The following is a 12,533-nucleotide window of genomic DNA, read 5'->3' on the forward strand; positions in this document are numbered from 1 at the left end:
CTTTTTGTGCGCAGGGTGTTTTTCATTTTTTTCAAGGGGATAAAATAAAAGTTCACTAGGAGTTATGTTTATCAAATTAGTTATTTGAACGCAATTTTTAAGATAACTGTTCGATATCCTTCGGAAACGGAATGATAATGATGATGATGATGATGATGGTGTTGCGAAATTCCAAAAAAAAAAAAAAAAAAAAAAAAAAAAAAAAAAAAAAAAAAAAAAACCAAAAACAGAAGGGGGAATAAGATTGACTTGAGGCATGCATTTCCAATTAGCAACAAAAGGAAGGAAGAAGTGTGAAGATGGCCTTGTTTGAGTAGGTGATATGTACTAACATTTAACAAAGGATGCAAAACTAACTAATATAATAGCGGCAGAAGCAGCAATGAATGATTTGAAATAAGGAAATATTGATCAAAATAAAAATATAAAAGAAAGGGAGCCGAGAGCGGGAAGAGCAGCAACGATTTAGTGAGCCCTCTCTTTCCCACCCTTAAAAAACACGTCCCTTTTCACAGTCCCACTAATACGTTCAAATTGAGGCATAGTCGGGTAAATTTCCAATCTGAGGGAAAGAAATTTTTTGACCTTATCGTCCCTTTCGAAACAACGTTGCAAATTTCAGCCGTGTGTTGAGTTTACCAACATTCCTTTTTCCACGAAAGTCGATTTTCAGCTTTTCCCCCATCGTTCAGGGTATTTATTTTATTCAGCTGATGTCAAGCCGACTCTTTCACGCCTTCATCATCACCAAAACCGTTCGTCTGGTAAGAATAAAAAGGGTTAGGGGGATTTGTAGGGAGGCAAATGCTCCTTCGTTTTGAAAAATGGGTTTTGAGAAGTTATTTATAAATCAGGACCATTCGAGTCGCATTGTAGTTCTGGGGGTTAAACGGGCATAAAAGGAAGCCAACAGGAAAACGTCAAAGCATGTCGATGCCACCAGGTTCGTCGAACTACCGAAAACCCAGTTCGCTCTGGTCTTCAGCGGGGTGGCCATGCCTACATCCTCACTCGCTGAGAAGTGGCTGGCGTTCGCGATCAGTAGAGTCAACTGGCTCAGCAAAGCTGCGGAAGAAGAAGTCTCTATTGTGGTATTTGGCCACAGAGGCAGAGAGTGAGGTGATGAAGAAAACACCGAAGATCACAAACGCGAAGATCCACTGAAGTGAAATGATTTTGAGGGAGAACTGCTTGAGAGCCAGGGCTGTAGGTGTAATTTGTGATCAGCGCATTATTGCAGATGTAAAGTCAGCGAAGACAAAAAACTTACATAGCGTCAACAAGCTCAAGGAGTATCCATAGGCAAAATCACCCCTACGCGCGATGTGGCCCTGGCCAAAAACAAACATGACCCAGATGAACACATTAGCAACGATCCTCTTGGGGGTATTGTCTCCTCCGACTGCAACAGCTCCGTTCCAGAAGAGCGTTGACAGAGTCCACGCATACGGACCAGCCACTGCGGGAAGATGAATGTCAAGAGGCAGATCATGATGTTTCCAGTACACAATGCCTTGACTGATCAAATTTGCAATATCAATGATCTCTGCGCCCCAGAACTTGGATCGGACCCAGAGAAGGACGAAGGCAAGAACAAAGAGATTGTTGAGGATATAAAAGCCGGCAACATTTGCCGCGCTTGTTACTTTTGCGGGATTTGAAGAGAACAAGTTGGCGATGTATCCAAGCTGGGAAATAAGTAAGATGATCCTGCGAAGATATAAGCTACTGAATATTCGATGTGTCTATGCCAGGAGGAACTGCGCTGTGAGATTTTGATTGTTTACATGGACGAAAACTCACCAAAAAACACCTGTCACGACACTGCTCTGTGAGAACGGAGTAGGGTTTCGGTGTGTCTGCTCCCACACAGTGAAGCCGTTGGGTACATCGTCTGGCCTGTGGATGGAGTAGAAAATTCCAAAAACAACCACCAACAGCCAAGAGATGGGAGTCAGGACTCGATATGCAGTAATGGCATTCTTGCTATACGTCTCCCGCTTCGAAAATGGATTATCTAATATTTTGGTGATGAGCATGAACTAGAATGGCTGTGTGTATTGGGTAGACAAGGGGGCCTCAGTTTATGTTCGAGACTATGAACGTACATTGGTGTCCTGGCCCAGACATCTTTCGTTCTCTTAATGAATGGTTGGATTTTTGGGGAGATTTTCAGTTCTCAGGGGTTGCTCTCACGTCGAAAATAAATAATTGAAATCCAAATAAACTATAGTTCTTAGAAAGGCAAAACGAAATGGCAATGCTGTTGCGAGGCAGAGAGGGGAATACGAGGGCTGCCGTTTTGTTGGAGGTGGTGGCAAGCTACTGGAGGTCGGGATGACGCAAGAGGATAAAATGGTTGTGTACAGATATGTATAGAAGTACACTCTCGAGCAGACGATAGCTAACCAGCTCAGACAACCATACAGAGGCACAGCCAGAGGCAGGATGGAGGGAGAGGGACGGACAGAAGAGAAGACAAGTACGGAGTATATGAGGAGGAGATTGAGAAGAGGAGCGGAGAGGGGAAAAGGCGAGGAGAGGAGATGGACGATACAGGAGACGCTTCCCTCCCAAAAAAGGGTAACCCACCCTAAAAATACTAGGAAGGAGTACATCACCACCCCATGAGTATCACAGTGGGTAGTGGTACCTTTTCGTTCTCCTCTCAACCATGTACAGTCCACGGGTACTATGTACAGCACATGCACCGGAGATGTGTATGCATGTATATGGATGTACCTGTACCTGTACCTGTACCTGTACCTGTACCTACCGCGTGCGACAACGAGGAGGACGAGGAGTAAGCCCATATCTGCACCATGCCAGCTAGCCCGCCTTGGTCCTCCACAACCCAACCGTCAGCTCGCGTTCGCCCTCTCCACCCTGTCCAACCAGTGCCAACCACCAAGCTCCCTCCCATCTGCCATCCAATCACCGCCAGAATGCACCGTCGATGGCGTAACGGGATGGTTCCACCAACGCACTGCACAACCCCACAACCCCAAGTCTTCCCCAATCTTCGCTGAGCCACACCGTTGACCATCATCCCGCGTTCTTGTTGGCTCAATGAAGAATGGCTCTTACCCTGGCCAAGAATTGTCTAATTTTTAGTGAGTTTAACTTAGTGCATAACCTATGAGGAGACAAGCGTTAAAAATGGCTGGAGACTCCTTTGACTTACCCAAGAAGAGAATCTTGCTTCACTTGAGGATCATCTAACAATGTGGTTCTTTCATTCATCTGCTTCTTCTTATGGTTGTATATTTCCACTGTTATAGAACTAGACATGGAGGTGGTACAGTACGGAGTAGTTTCAGTGGATTCCTGTACAGAATATAATCTCGACAGAAGAGTGGCATCTTGTATGATTTAGTTGATATCTTGAAGATCTGAATAGATGGTGGGAATGACCACTGACAGACTTTGAGATCTACATTGAATAACCAGGCATTTTGTATGTAAAGCTGTGTACTGTGTATGCACCAAACTTACACAAAATACATATAAATAAAACAGCCATCTCTTTCCTGTGAAGGCTGGAACAACAACTGGCGCGGAATTAAGGTGATTATCCGCCGGTAGGTAATTAATTGTATTCGAATCAAAGCCTGGAGCTGTTAGACGCGAAGAGAGAAGGAATAGTATTCCTAAGATCCAAGGACCCCGATTGATGCTTGAACGAAGCAAACCATGTAACCCGGATTCATCTTCCAAACCCCCCCCCCCTACTAGAAGAGATCTCATGCGCAGTTTGATTCGTCAATCGAACTGGGATAATAAGGGAAAAAATGAATTATTACAGGAAAGATTTCAACCTCTTGAGTAGACATATTGTCTGGATTGGGTTGATGGTTTTCGTTGAAATCATTTTTCTTTTTTTAAGATATTTCATTACTACTAAGCATTCCTTAGAGACCATATGCTTGATATTGAAATTGGGCCAACAAATGAGTCATGTGGCCAGTGGTGTGCTAGTTATAACTAACTCGCTACCTAAAATCGGCATTAATTATATGCCCAGTCTCACATATGACTAACATGGTGTCACGCTGATATGATAACGAAGATACATGTACAATTGCCAATACAAAGTGTCAGAATTTTCTTCAGTGTTTAAGATATTTCTATCCCTATTCCGATTCCTATTCCCATGTATCCGTAAATCTACTAGCAAAGTTCCCTATTGGGCCTGGATTCAATTCCGGGTTAATATTATTACTCAGAAATATTCAGCCACTGCCACCTGACAAACTCACTCGACGTGGCTAGTTAGCTCACACGTAACGCTCGTTTCCACCCAACGCTCGCCTTTGTAAATTAATTACTCCCAATCAACTTCAAATGCTAATATCTCAATGAATATTCATTCAAAACTATTCTAAAAAAGAGAACAATAATTTATAGATATATATTATATTATATTTATTTTTATAAGAAAAAAATATAGAATTATTAATTTATTAAACTTTTTAAAATACTATTTTAAAATAAAATACACAATCTATATTTATAAATATATTTTATAAATATTGATTATTTCTATATTAAAATTAAATATTTTATAGATTTTAAATATTTTTAATAGAATATAACTTTTTATTTAAAAATTCTTATTTAATATTTATTCATTTAGAATTTTATATAATAATGTATATTTTAAAATATTATTTTTGTCATAACTGTGTATTATTTATACTTTAAAAATGTAATTTAAATAAATTATTATATTAAATTATTTAAATATATTATATTTAATAAATTATTTTTTAAAATTTAAAATTTCAAGAATTTTCAATAGTTTACTTGTAATTTATAAAAAAAAATTATAATAAAAAAATAAAAAAATTCTTAAAAATTAAAATATAGAATTTTTATATAAAATAATTTAATATTTATTAAGTTGTAATATATTTATATAAGAATTATAATTTTTAATAATATATAACATATATTTCTTAATTTATAATCAAATATTATATATTTTATTTCACTGTATTTTATTTTATAATTGAATCTATATTTTAATTAATTTTAACTATATTATAATATAAATCTTGATATTTATAAATTACAAATTAAAAATTAAAAATAATGAATATTCATTGAGATATTAACATTTGAAGTTGACTGTAATTGATTTACAAAGGCGAGCGTTGGGTGGAAACGAGCGTTAGGTGGTTGATTACGTTACTCCGTAGTTACCAACAATAATAACGGAGTATTATCAAGTTGGATCCTCCAGCCAGATGCTCTCTCTATCTATGTAAAGTCTAGCTTTTCAATGTGCATGCTCTTGGAGTACTAACAATTTATTAACTGATGGACATTAGTTTACTCAACCACGTTTAATTTTTAACTATTCCAACCGCCTCAGGAACGGGCAAAACGTCCACTTCTCCTTAGTGATTAGAACAGATATTAGAAAGCGCTTCCAAGGTATTGGTTCCAGACTTCCAGACCCACTACAGTGGTTTGCTGATCATATAACGTAATACCTATAACTAGATATTCTTCTAATAACTGATCATGATTAACATATGATTAAGTACAGGTTAGAAAGATATATTTACAATCAAGGGGGTTTATCTCTATCAAGTTCTAACTTTGAAATAGCCAGGCTGGACTCAAAATACGCCCTGCAGTTTACGCCCTGCAGTTCTTTTTATATAACTATATATTAACCCCACACGAAATTAATTCAACTTTAATCAGAACTTACTGCTATACAATCATGCAGTGCTTTGCCTTCCTGATCGCTAGTGCTTGCATAAATGTCATTCTTTCTGTGACAGCTCTAGAACCGTCGCTGGGTAATATTTCTTCGCTTCTACTGATTAATGGTACTAATTCCTGACTTTTAAATCTTTTAAGAACGTCAACCTGCGGCACGCGATTTGCAGCAGCTTGTGAATAATCTTCGAACTGATCCCAATGGACTATTCCACATCGGCAATGACGGGATTTTGAGATCTTATGATAAAGACAATAAAGTTATTGATTATGCGAGACTTGATTCTGCTGAGCTAAAATCACTTGCTAAACGTTACTCCAAGGATGAGGAGAATCTAATTGCACTGTGGGAAAATGCTGATAGCTCCATGATTGACGAGGCAGAGATCTGGTCTCCTGAGCCCTTGAAAAATTTTCTGTCACTCGGTGCTTCGGCGGTATCACCAAATGTACTCGCACCTCGTCTAGATGATTGCAGTCGACTGGGTTGCTATAGACATGTTGACTGTAGCGCTCAAGATCCAAATTGTCACCATTGTGTTCATGATGGAATAAACTTCTTCGGGAAGTGTGATATATAATTGACTTGCTCTTGATAGTAATATTCATTTGCAATAGAATTATCTTGTTGTAATGCACTTGCTTATGGTCGTTTATTATATCGTTATATATCATCATTTTATCTTTGTTTATTCTTTCCTTTTCTTACTATGTTCTCGCTACCACTATTTCTATGTATATATATATCTATACGCATGTATTTCGCACATCTTCTTTCCCTTCTCTTTCCCTCGCTAGCGATTAGCTACTAACCACTACGCTACTATCTACTACTATCTACTCCTTTCTACTATCCTCTACTATTCACTCTTCACACTATTATCACCCCTCACACTTGTAGATAGAATAGTCGCTTGCTAGATAGAGCTCTGATCGCGCTCGACAATCAGAGGAATTACCAGGCCTTCTATATTCATGGGTCAGCTTCCAATATAATTATGTAGTTATGAAATAATATATTTTAATATTCTTCATCATGAGGATCAATTGTGTGATAATATCTTGCCTTTTTTAAGTGAGTAGCATTTTTTGTTGTTGGATTTCCGAGAAGACAACCCCCGCGCCAAGATTATCCGTTGTATGTAACCCACGGTTGCCACAGCAATGGCGAGTTTATAAACAAAATCACGTGATATGCATCATGTACGGGCCTCCTCTCGGTTCCACTGTCCTCCCTGTACCACTCTCCGCCCGCCTATCTCTTCCATATACACGCGGTCACTCTTCAATAGGGCTTTCGTATCGTTAGTTAAAGGCCCGGGACATTCTGTTGAGATTGCGAATCACTGCCTCATTGATGCTTTCGAGTGACGTTTCTGACTCTCTAACGGTAAACTTCACAAGCACGGATCTGTTTACACCCCGCCATTGTCTAATGCGATATTCAGATTAATCGCGATTACTTTCTGGTATCTCTTTGCCTCCTTGTTTCTGACTTTTTGATGCTCAAATTAGCCCAGTTGAATCCGTTTGCGACGAGTCTATAGTTGCACCGATTTCAAAGTTAAGCTCGATAGCTAACATAACCCTATCTCGACAGATCGCACCTGACTGTATAGAATATATATGAGCGTCATAACATAGCGTTTTACCTGACTAAATACGAATGCTCCCGTGTCTTGCGACGAAGGTTTTACTCCCCAATTTAACCCGAAAACCCAGCCAGAAAATTCCGGCCAGCACTGCGCGCAAATATTGAGGGGGAGCAATGGATTCGTTCGTCTACCACCACAGCCGCGCCGCACCACCAACATACGATGAAAACCCCCCATCGTATGCGTTACCCGACGAGTCATCCATCCTCGATGCTAGCGATGAGGATGTGCCAGCTTCGGCACCTACGCTTGTGCGCAGCAATCCCTCGTCCGTGAGACTTTTACCGCCTGGCGGGGGAATTTTGGCGAGCGGGGATGATGCATCCGATTTAGGAAGTGAGGGCAGATTCAGAAGGTCCCAGAACACACCTTCACGTCAACAGTACGTAGATCAGGGAAATAATTCTCCTTTTTTCAATACTCGTCCCCCAATTTCTACCCCGGTGAAGGGACACTCCGCAATGGCAAAAAAGCCGGAAGATACTGTTCAACCAGACCAGGATGATTGCGCCGTTCCACCAGGCCCAACCCCTACGTTCCGTGATGCCCCAATGGCTTCTGCTGGTGAAGCCTTAGATCTTCCAACAATTCCCCCAAAAAGCAAGAAACAATTGCGCGTCACCTGGAAGGACATGACTATCGAGGAGGAAAGTTCTCCCACTCAAAGCACTCCAGGATGGATAAGCTCTCCACGTTGCGGAAAACCACGGTCTTGGGATATAGTTCCTAAGCCTCTCCGTCTTAGCTCTCCTAAGCCCGCAGCCCATATGTTACCGAAACGCCAGGATGGCTTTACCAAGTCAATTACACTCTCACCTCTGGAGAATCAACTAGAGACCCAGGACTTTTCTAGCCGTGAACAATCTAAATCGGATGCTTTAACTGACAATGTGCACATTAGAAGCCCTATTTCCATGGCTCCGCCCTCGCCACATCGATATCATCCACTTCATCAACAGTCCGCCTCAGCTTCCTCTATCCCTCTCTCCCACCCGTCATCTAGTCTTGGCCAAGCGCCCAGTATGCTACCATCTGATTCTGTCGTAGACGGCCCCCATCTCCCCGCTCGATCAAGTTCACCAACACGTCCCTGGACTCCTTCGAAGGGCCCGGAACGCTCACGGGCACGTGCTCCCCCGTCTGTATCCAGCGTGAATTACGAACCTGCAGAAATTAACGGCAGTCCTAGACCTGGCACTCCCAGTTCCAGGTATGGTGGGAGCCCGAGGCGGCCACTACCCCCAGCCCCGTTGTTCACTGGTCCACCGGCGTCCTCTGCTGGCGAAACGAGTATTGATATTGCCGATGGAGGGGATGACGATGATGGGGATGACCCTTTTGTTGGGGGACGGAGAACGCGAATAAATGACGCCCGTTCAAGTGTTCAGTCGTTTGAAACGTATCTCACAGACTCTACAGTTGTTACCGATGAAAAAGACATGATGAGTAAAGCTGACTTGGACGGTGACGAGGACGAGGAGGCAAAGTTGAATGTGCATTATGGCCCAGCGCCAGCTGGGCGTCAGGAGCGTAGAGGGGTTCGCAAGGCGCAGATGACGAAGAAGGAAGTTAGGCTTATCAACGGAGAACTTATTTTGGAATGCAAAATCCCCACAATATTACACAGCTTTCTTCCCCGCCGAGACGACCGCGAATTCACCCATATGAGATATACGGCCGTCACCTGCGATCCGGATGATTTCACTGTTCGGGGGTATAAGTTACGACAAAACATTGGGAGCACAATGCGTGAAACGGAGTTGTTCGTATGCGTGACGATGTACAATGAAAATGAGATTCATTTCACGCGTACCATGCATGGTATCATGCGAAACATCACCCACTTTTGTTCTCGGACTAAATCTCGAACCTGGGGGAAAGACGGTTGGCAGAAAATTGTGGTCTGCATCATTGCTGATGGCAGACAAAAGGTACATCCGCGCACATTGAATGCTCTTGCGGCCATGGGCGTCTACCAGGATGGGATAGCCAAAAATATCGTGAATCAGAAACCGGTCAATGCCCATGTGTATGAATACACCACTCAAGTATCTCTGGACCCGGATCTTAAATTTAAAGGTGCAGAGAAGGGGATAATGCCGTGTCAGATCATTTTCTGTCTGAAGGAGCGCAATGAGAAGAAACTCAATTCGCATCGATGGTTCTTCAACGCTTTCGGGCGCGCCTTGACTCCCAATGTCTGCATCCTTCTTGATGTCGGGACTAAGCCGGCGCCCACCGCTCTTTACCATCTCTGGAAAGCGTTCGATCAAGACTCAAATGTCGCGGGAGCTGCCGGGGAGATTAAAGCTGGCAAGGGCAAAGGGTGGCTGGGTTTGTTTAACCCGCTCGTCGCTTCTCAGAATTTCGAGTATAAAATGTCGAATATCCTGGATAAACCGCTCGAGTCTGTTTTTGGATATATTACTGTGCTCCCAGGCGCTTTGAGCGCGTATCGATACCATGCTTTGCAAAACGACAGTACGGGGCACGGGCCATTGAGCCAGTATTTCAAGGGAGAGATGCTTCATGGCAAGAACGCAGATGTGTTTACTGCCAACATGTACCTTGCCGAAGATCGGATTTTGTGTTGGGAGTTGGTGGCTAAGCGAGAGGAAAGATGGGTTTTGAAGTTCGTGAAGAGTGCGGTTGGGGAGACCGACGTTCCGGGTATGTTTTGTTTTCTTCTTCTTCTTCTTTTTACTTTATTGACAGTTGACACCATTTCCTTCTATTTTGGGCACATTTTTTACTCATATTTTCTCATGTAGATTCCGTGCCTGAGTTCATCTCTCAACGGCGACGATGGCTCAATGGCGCTTTTTTTGCGGCCGTGTATTCGCTCATACATTTCCGCCAGATTTGGCGGACGGACCATACCATTGCGAGGAAGGTTCTATTGCACATCGAATTTCTGTATCAGTTTGTTTCTTTGGTCTTTACTTTCTTTTCTTTGGTAAGTGATCATCACATGTCCCGGATACTTACTTCCGAGTGAACCAAACAGACATTGACGTCCTTCGACATACATGTAGGCGAATTTCTATCTCACTTTCTACTTCATTGGCGGTGCCTTGTCGGACCCTACCAATGACCCATTCGGGCATAATATCGGGAAATATATATTTGTAATATTACGATATGCCTGCGTACTACTTATTTGCCTGCAATTCATTTTGTCAATGGGCAATCGGCCTCAAGGGTATGTGGCTTATTCCACCCCGTTCGATGCACTGCATTATTAGTCGCGTAGCTAACAAACAACCTTACATTTAGAGCCAAGAAGATGTTCATGTCCGGCATGGTCGTCTACTGTATAATAATGATATACACAGTCTTTTCCGCCTTATACATGGTGGTCACACAGTTAAAGCTCAGCAAGAAACCGATGGAAGAGCGCCTGAAATTGGGCAACAACACCTTCACCAACATCATCGTCTCCACCCTCTCAACCGTCGGCTTATATTTTTTCATGTCTTTCCTCTACCTAGATCCCTGGCACATGTTCACCTCGTCCGCGCAGTACTTCGCCTTGCTGCCAAGTTACATCTGCACCTTACAGGTCTACGCCTTCTGCAACACCCATGACGTCACATGGGGTACCAAGGGCGACAACAGCATCCACACCGACCTCGGCGCAGCGCGTATCACCGGCTCCTCCACTGTAGAGCTTGAAATGCCGTCAGAACAGTTAGATATCGATAGCGGCTACGACGAGGCGCTACGCAATCTGCGCGATAGGCTCGAGGTACCATTGCCAGAGCCATCGGAGGCTCAGATGCAGGAAGACTACTACCGCGCGGTGCGCACGTACATGGTGTCAGTCTGGGTTATCGCAAACGCGATTCTCGCCATGGCTGTATCAGAGTCCTTCACTGAGAAATCTGCGGGCAGTAACGGGTACCTGGCCTTTGTGCTGTGGAGCGTGGCTGGGCTAGCGCTATTTCGAGCGTTGGGGTCCGGGGCGTTTGCAATGCTGAATCTTGTTCATCAGGTCATGGAGGGGAAGATGAAGTTTGATGCGGCGGGGGGTACGGGTTATGGGTATGGTGGGTTTTTAGGGGGTGTGGGTAGTGGTGGGACTATGGGGACTGGGTCCAGTGGAACTGGAAGCTCTGTTGGGAGGACATCTCCCGGGAGGAGTGTTGGAGAGGCGGTCAGTGATTGGGCGAGTGAGGCTGGCTGGACGGTGAAGAGGACAGCTGGGAAGTTGAGGTTCTGGAGATGAGTATTTTAAGATTTCCCTTTTTGCTTTTGAAACGGTTGGACCTCCTGTTTTATATCTAGGCTTTTTTTTTATGTTTTTATCCCTGATGATGTGTCTCTAATGACCTGGGATTTCCTTGTTGGAATATTTAAATTAATGATGGCCTTTTTATCTTTTGATGTATGTATGTATGTATGTATGCATGTATGTATGCTTGTTTGTGTGGTTGTGTTTCGACATTTTTGAAATCATTTCCTTCATCTTCCCACCAAATTCCTCTAAGCCCTTTTTTGTTTTTATATGTGATGATGTTTTTATGTTTCTTATGGCTATGCAGCACATAACCATCTTTATGTGTATTGATTGAAGATGAAATGTTCATTGATCTCCATAGGGTTATTTATTTGAAATCCCCCCCCCCCCCCCTTCTTGTTTATTGTTATTGTTTTACTTTTTGATTAATTTAATAGATTTTGATTTTGTCAGTTTGGATTTGTTGTCTCTCATGTGTGTATGACCCCCTCCCCTTCTTCTTCAATTTTTCTCCTTTTTCCCCCACTTTTTCTTTCTTTTCTTTTCTTTTCTTTTCATTCGGCATGATATAATACATAATCTCCGGGAAGGGGCAAAACTGCAGCTGCTACATACGTGTCTGGGTTATTGTTTTAAAAATTGGTTGAAGAACGCCAATAGGACTTTTAATTGTAACCAACCAACCAACCAACCAACCAATCAATCAATCAATCATGGAACTGTGGTAGAAATCACTCGAACGGTATCGCCGGTTTATCGCGCGGAAAGGGCATTCATGGATCTCTTGGTGGTTGAGGATCAAAAATACAAGGGAAAGAAAAAGGGGGTAGTTAAGGTTTAGTTAACTAGTTCAATCCACATCAAAATTATCCGGAGAAACCTGATCATCAGCCTTTCCAAGCTTC

General features: G+C 42.6%; 3 protein-coding genes across 3 annotated transcripts; 2 read left to right on the plus strand and 1 right to left on the minus strand.

Annotated features, from left to right (window-relative positions):
- Positions 1-1,007: 1,007 nt before the first annotated feature.
- On the minus strand, positions 1,008-2,130 carry HCAG_08006 (predicted protein; the record flags this gene model as incomplete). Its single annotated transcript, XM_001536847.1, has 4 exons — positions 1,008-1,204; positions 1,271-1,710; positions 1,804-2,017; positions 2,109-2,130. The coding sequence occupies 4 exons, from the start codon at positions 2,128-2,130 to the stop codon at positions 1,008-1,010; spliced, it is 873 nt and encodes a 290-aa protein (XP_001536897.1).
- A 3,604-nt stretch (positions 2,131-5,734) lies between these two features.
- Positions 5,735-6,288, plus strand: HCAG_08007 (predicted protein; the record flags this gene model as incomplete). Its single annotated transcript, XM_001536848.1, has 3 exons — positions 5,735-5,813; positions 5,875-6,159; positions 6,230-6,288. 3 exons carry the CDS (start codon positions 5,735-5,737, stop codon positions 6,286-6,288), a joined length of 423 nt encoding a protein of 140 aa, XP_001536898.1.
- A 1,213-nt stretch (positions 6,289-7,501) lies between these two features.
- Positions 7,502-11,616, plus strand: HCAG_08008 (chitin synthase 2; the record flags this gene model as incomplete). The annotated part of the gene is made up of 5 exons (XM_001536849.1): positions 7,502-8,408; positions 8,436-10,058; positions 10,160-10,344; positions 10,424-10,590; positions 10,665-11,616. 5 exons carry the CDS (start codon positions 7,502-7,504, stop codon positions 11,614-11,616), a joined length of 3,834 nt encoding a protein of 1,277 aa, XP_001536899.1.
- Positions 11,617-12,533: the final 917 nt, after the last annotated feature.

The sequence above is a fragment of the Histoplasma capsulatum genome, genomic scaffold (assembly GCF_000149585.1).
Source record: "Histoplasma capsulatum NAm1 scaffold_10 genomic scaffold, whole genome shotgun sequence".
In the NCBI taxonomy this organism is placed as follows: domain Eukaryota; kingdom Fungi; phylum Ascomycota; class Eurotiomycetes; order Onygenales; family Ajellomycetaceae; genus Histoplasma; species Histoplasma mississippiense.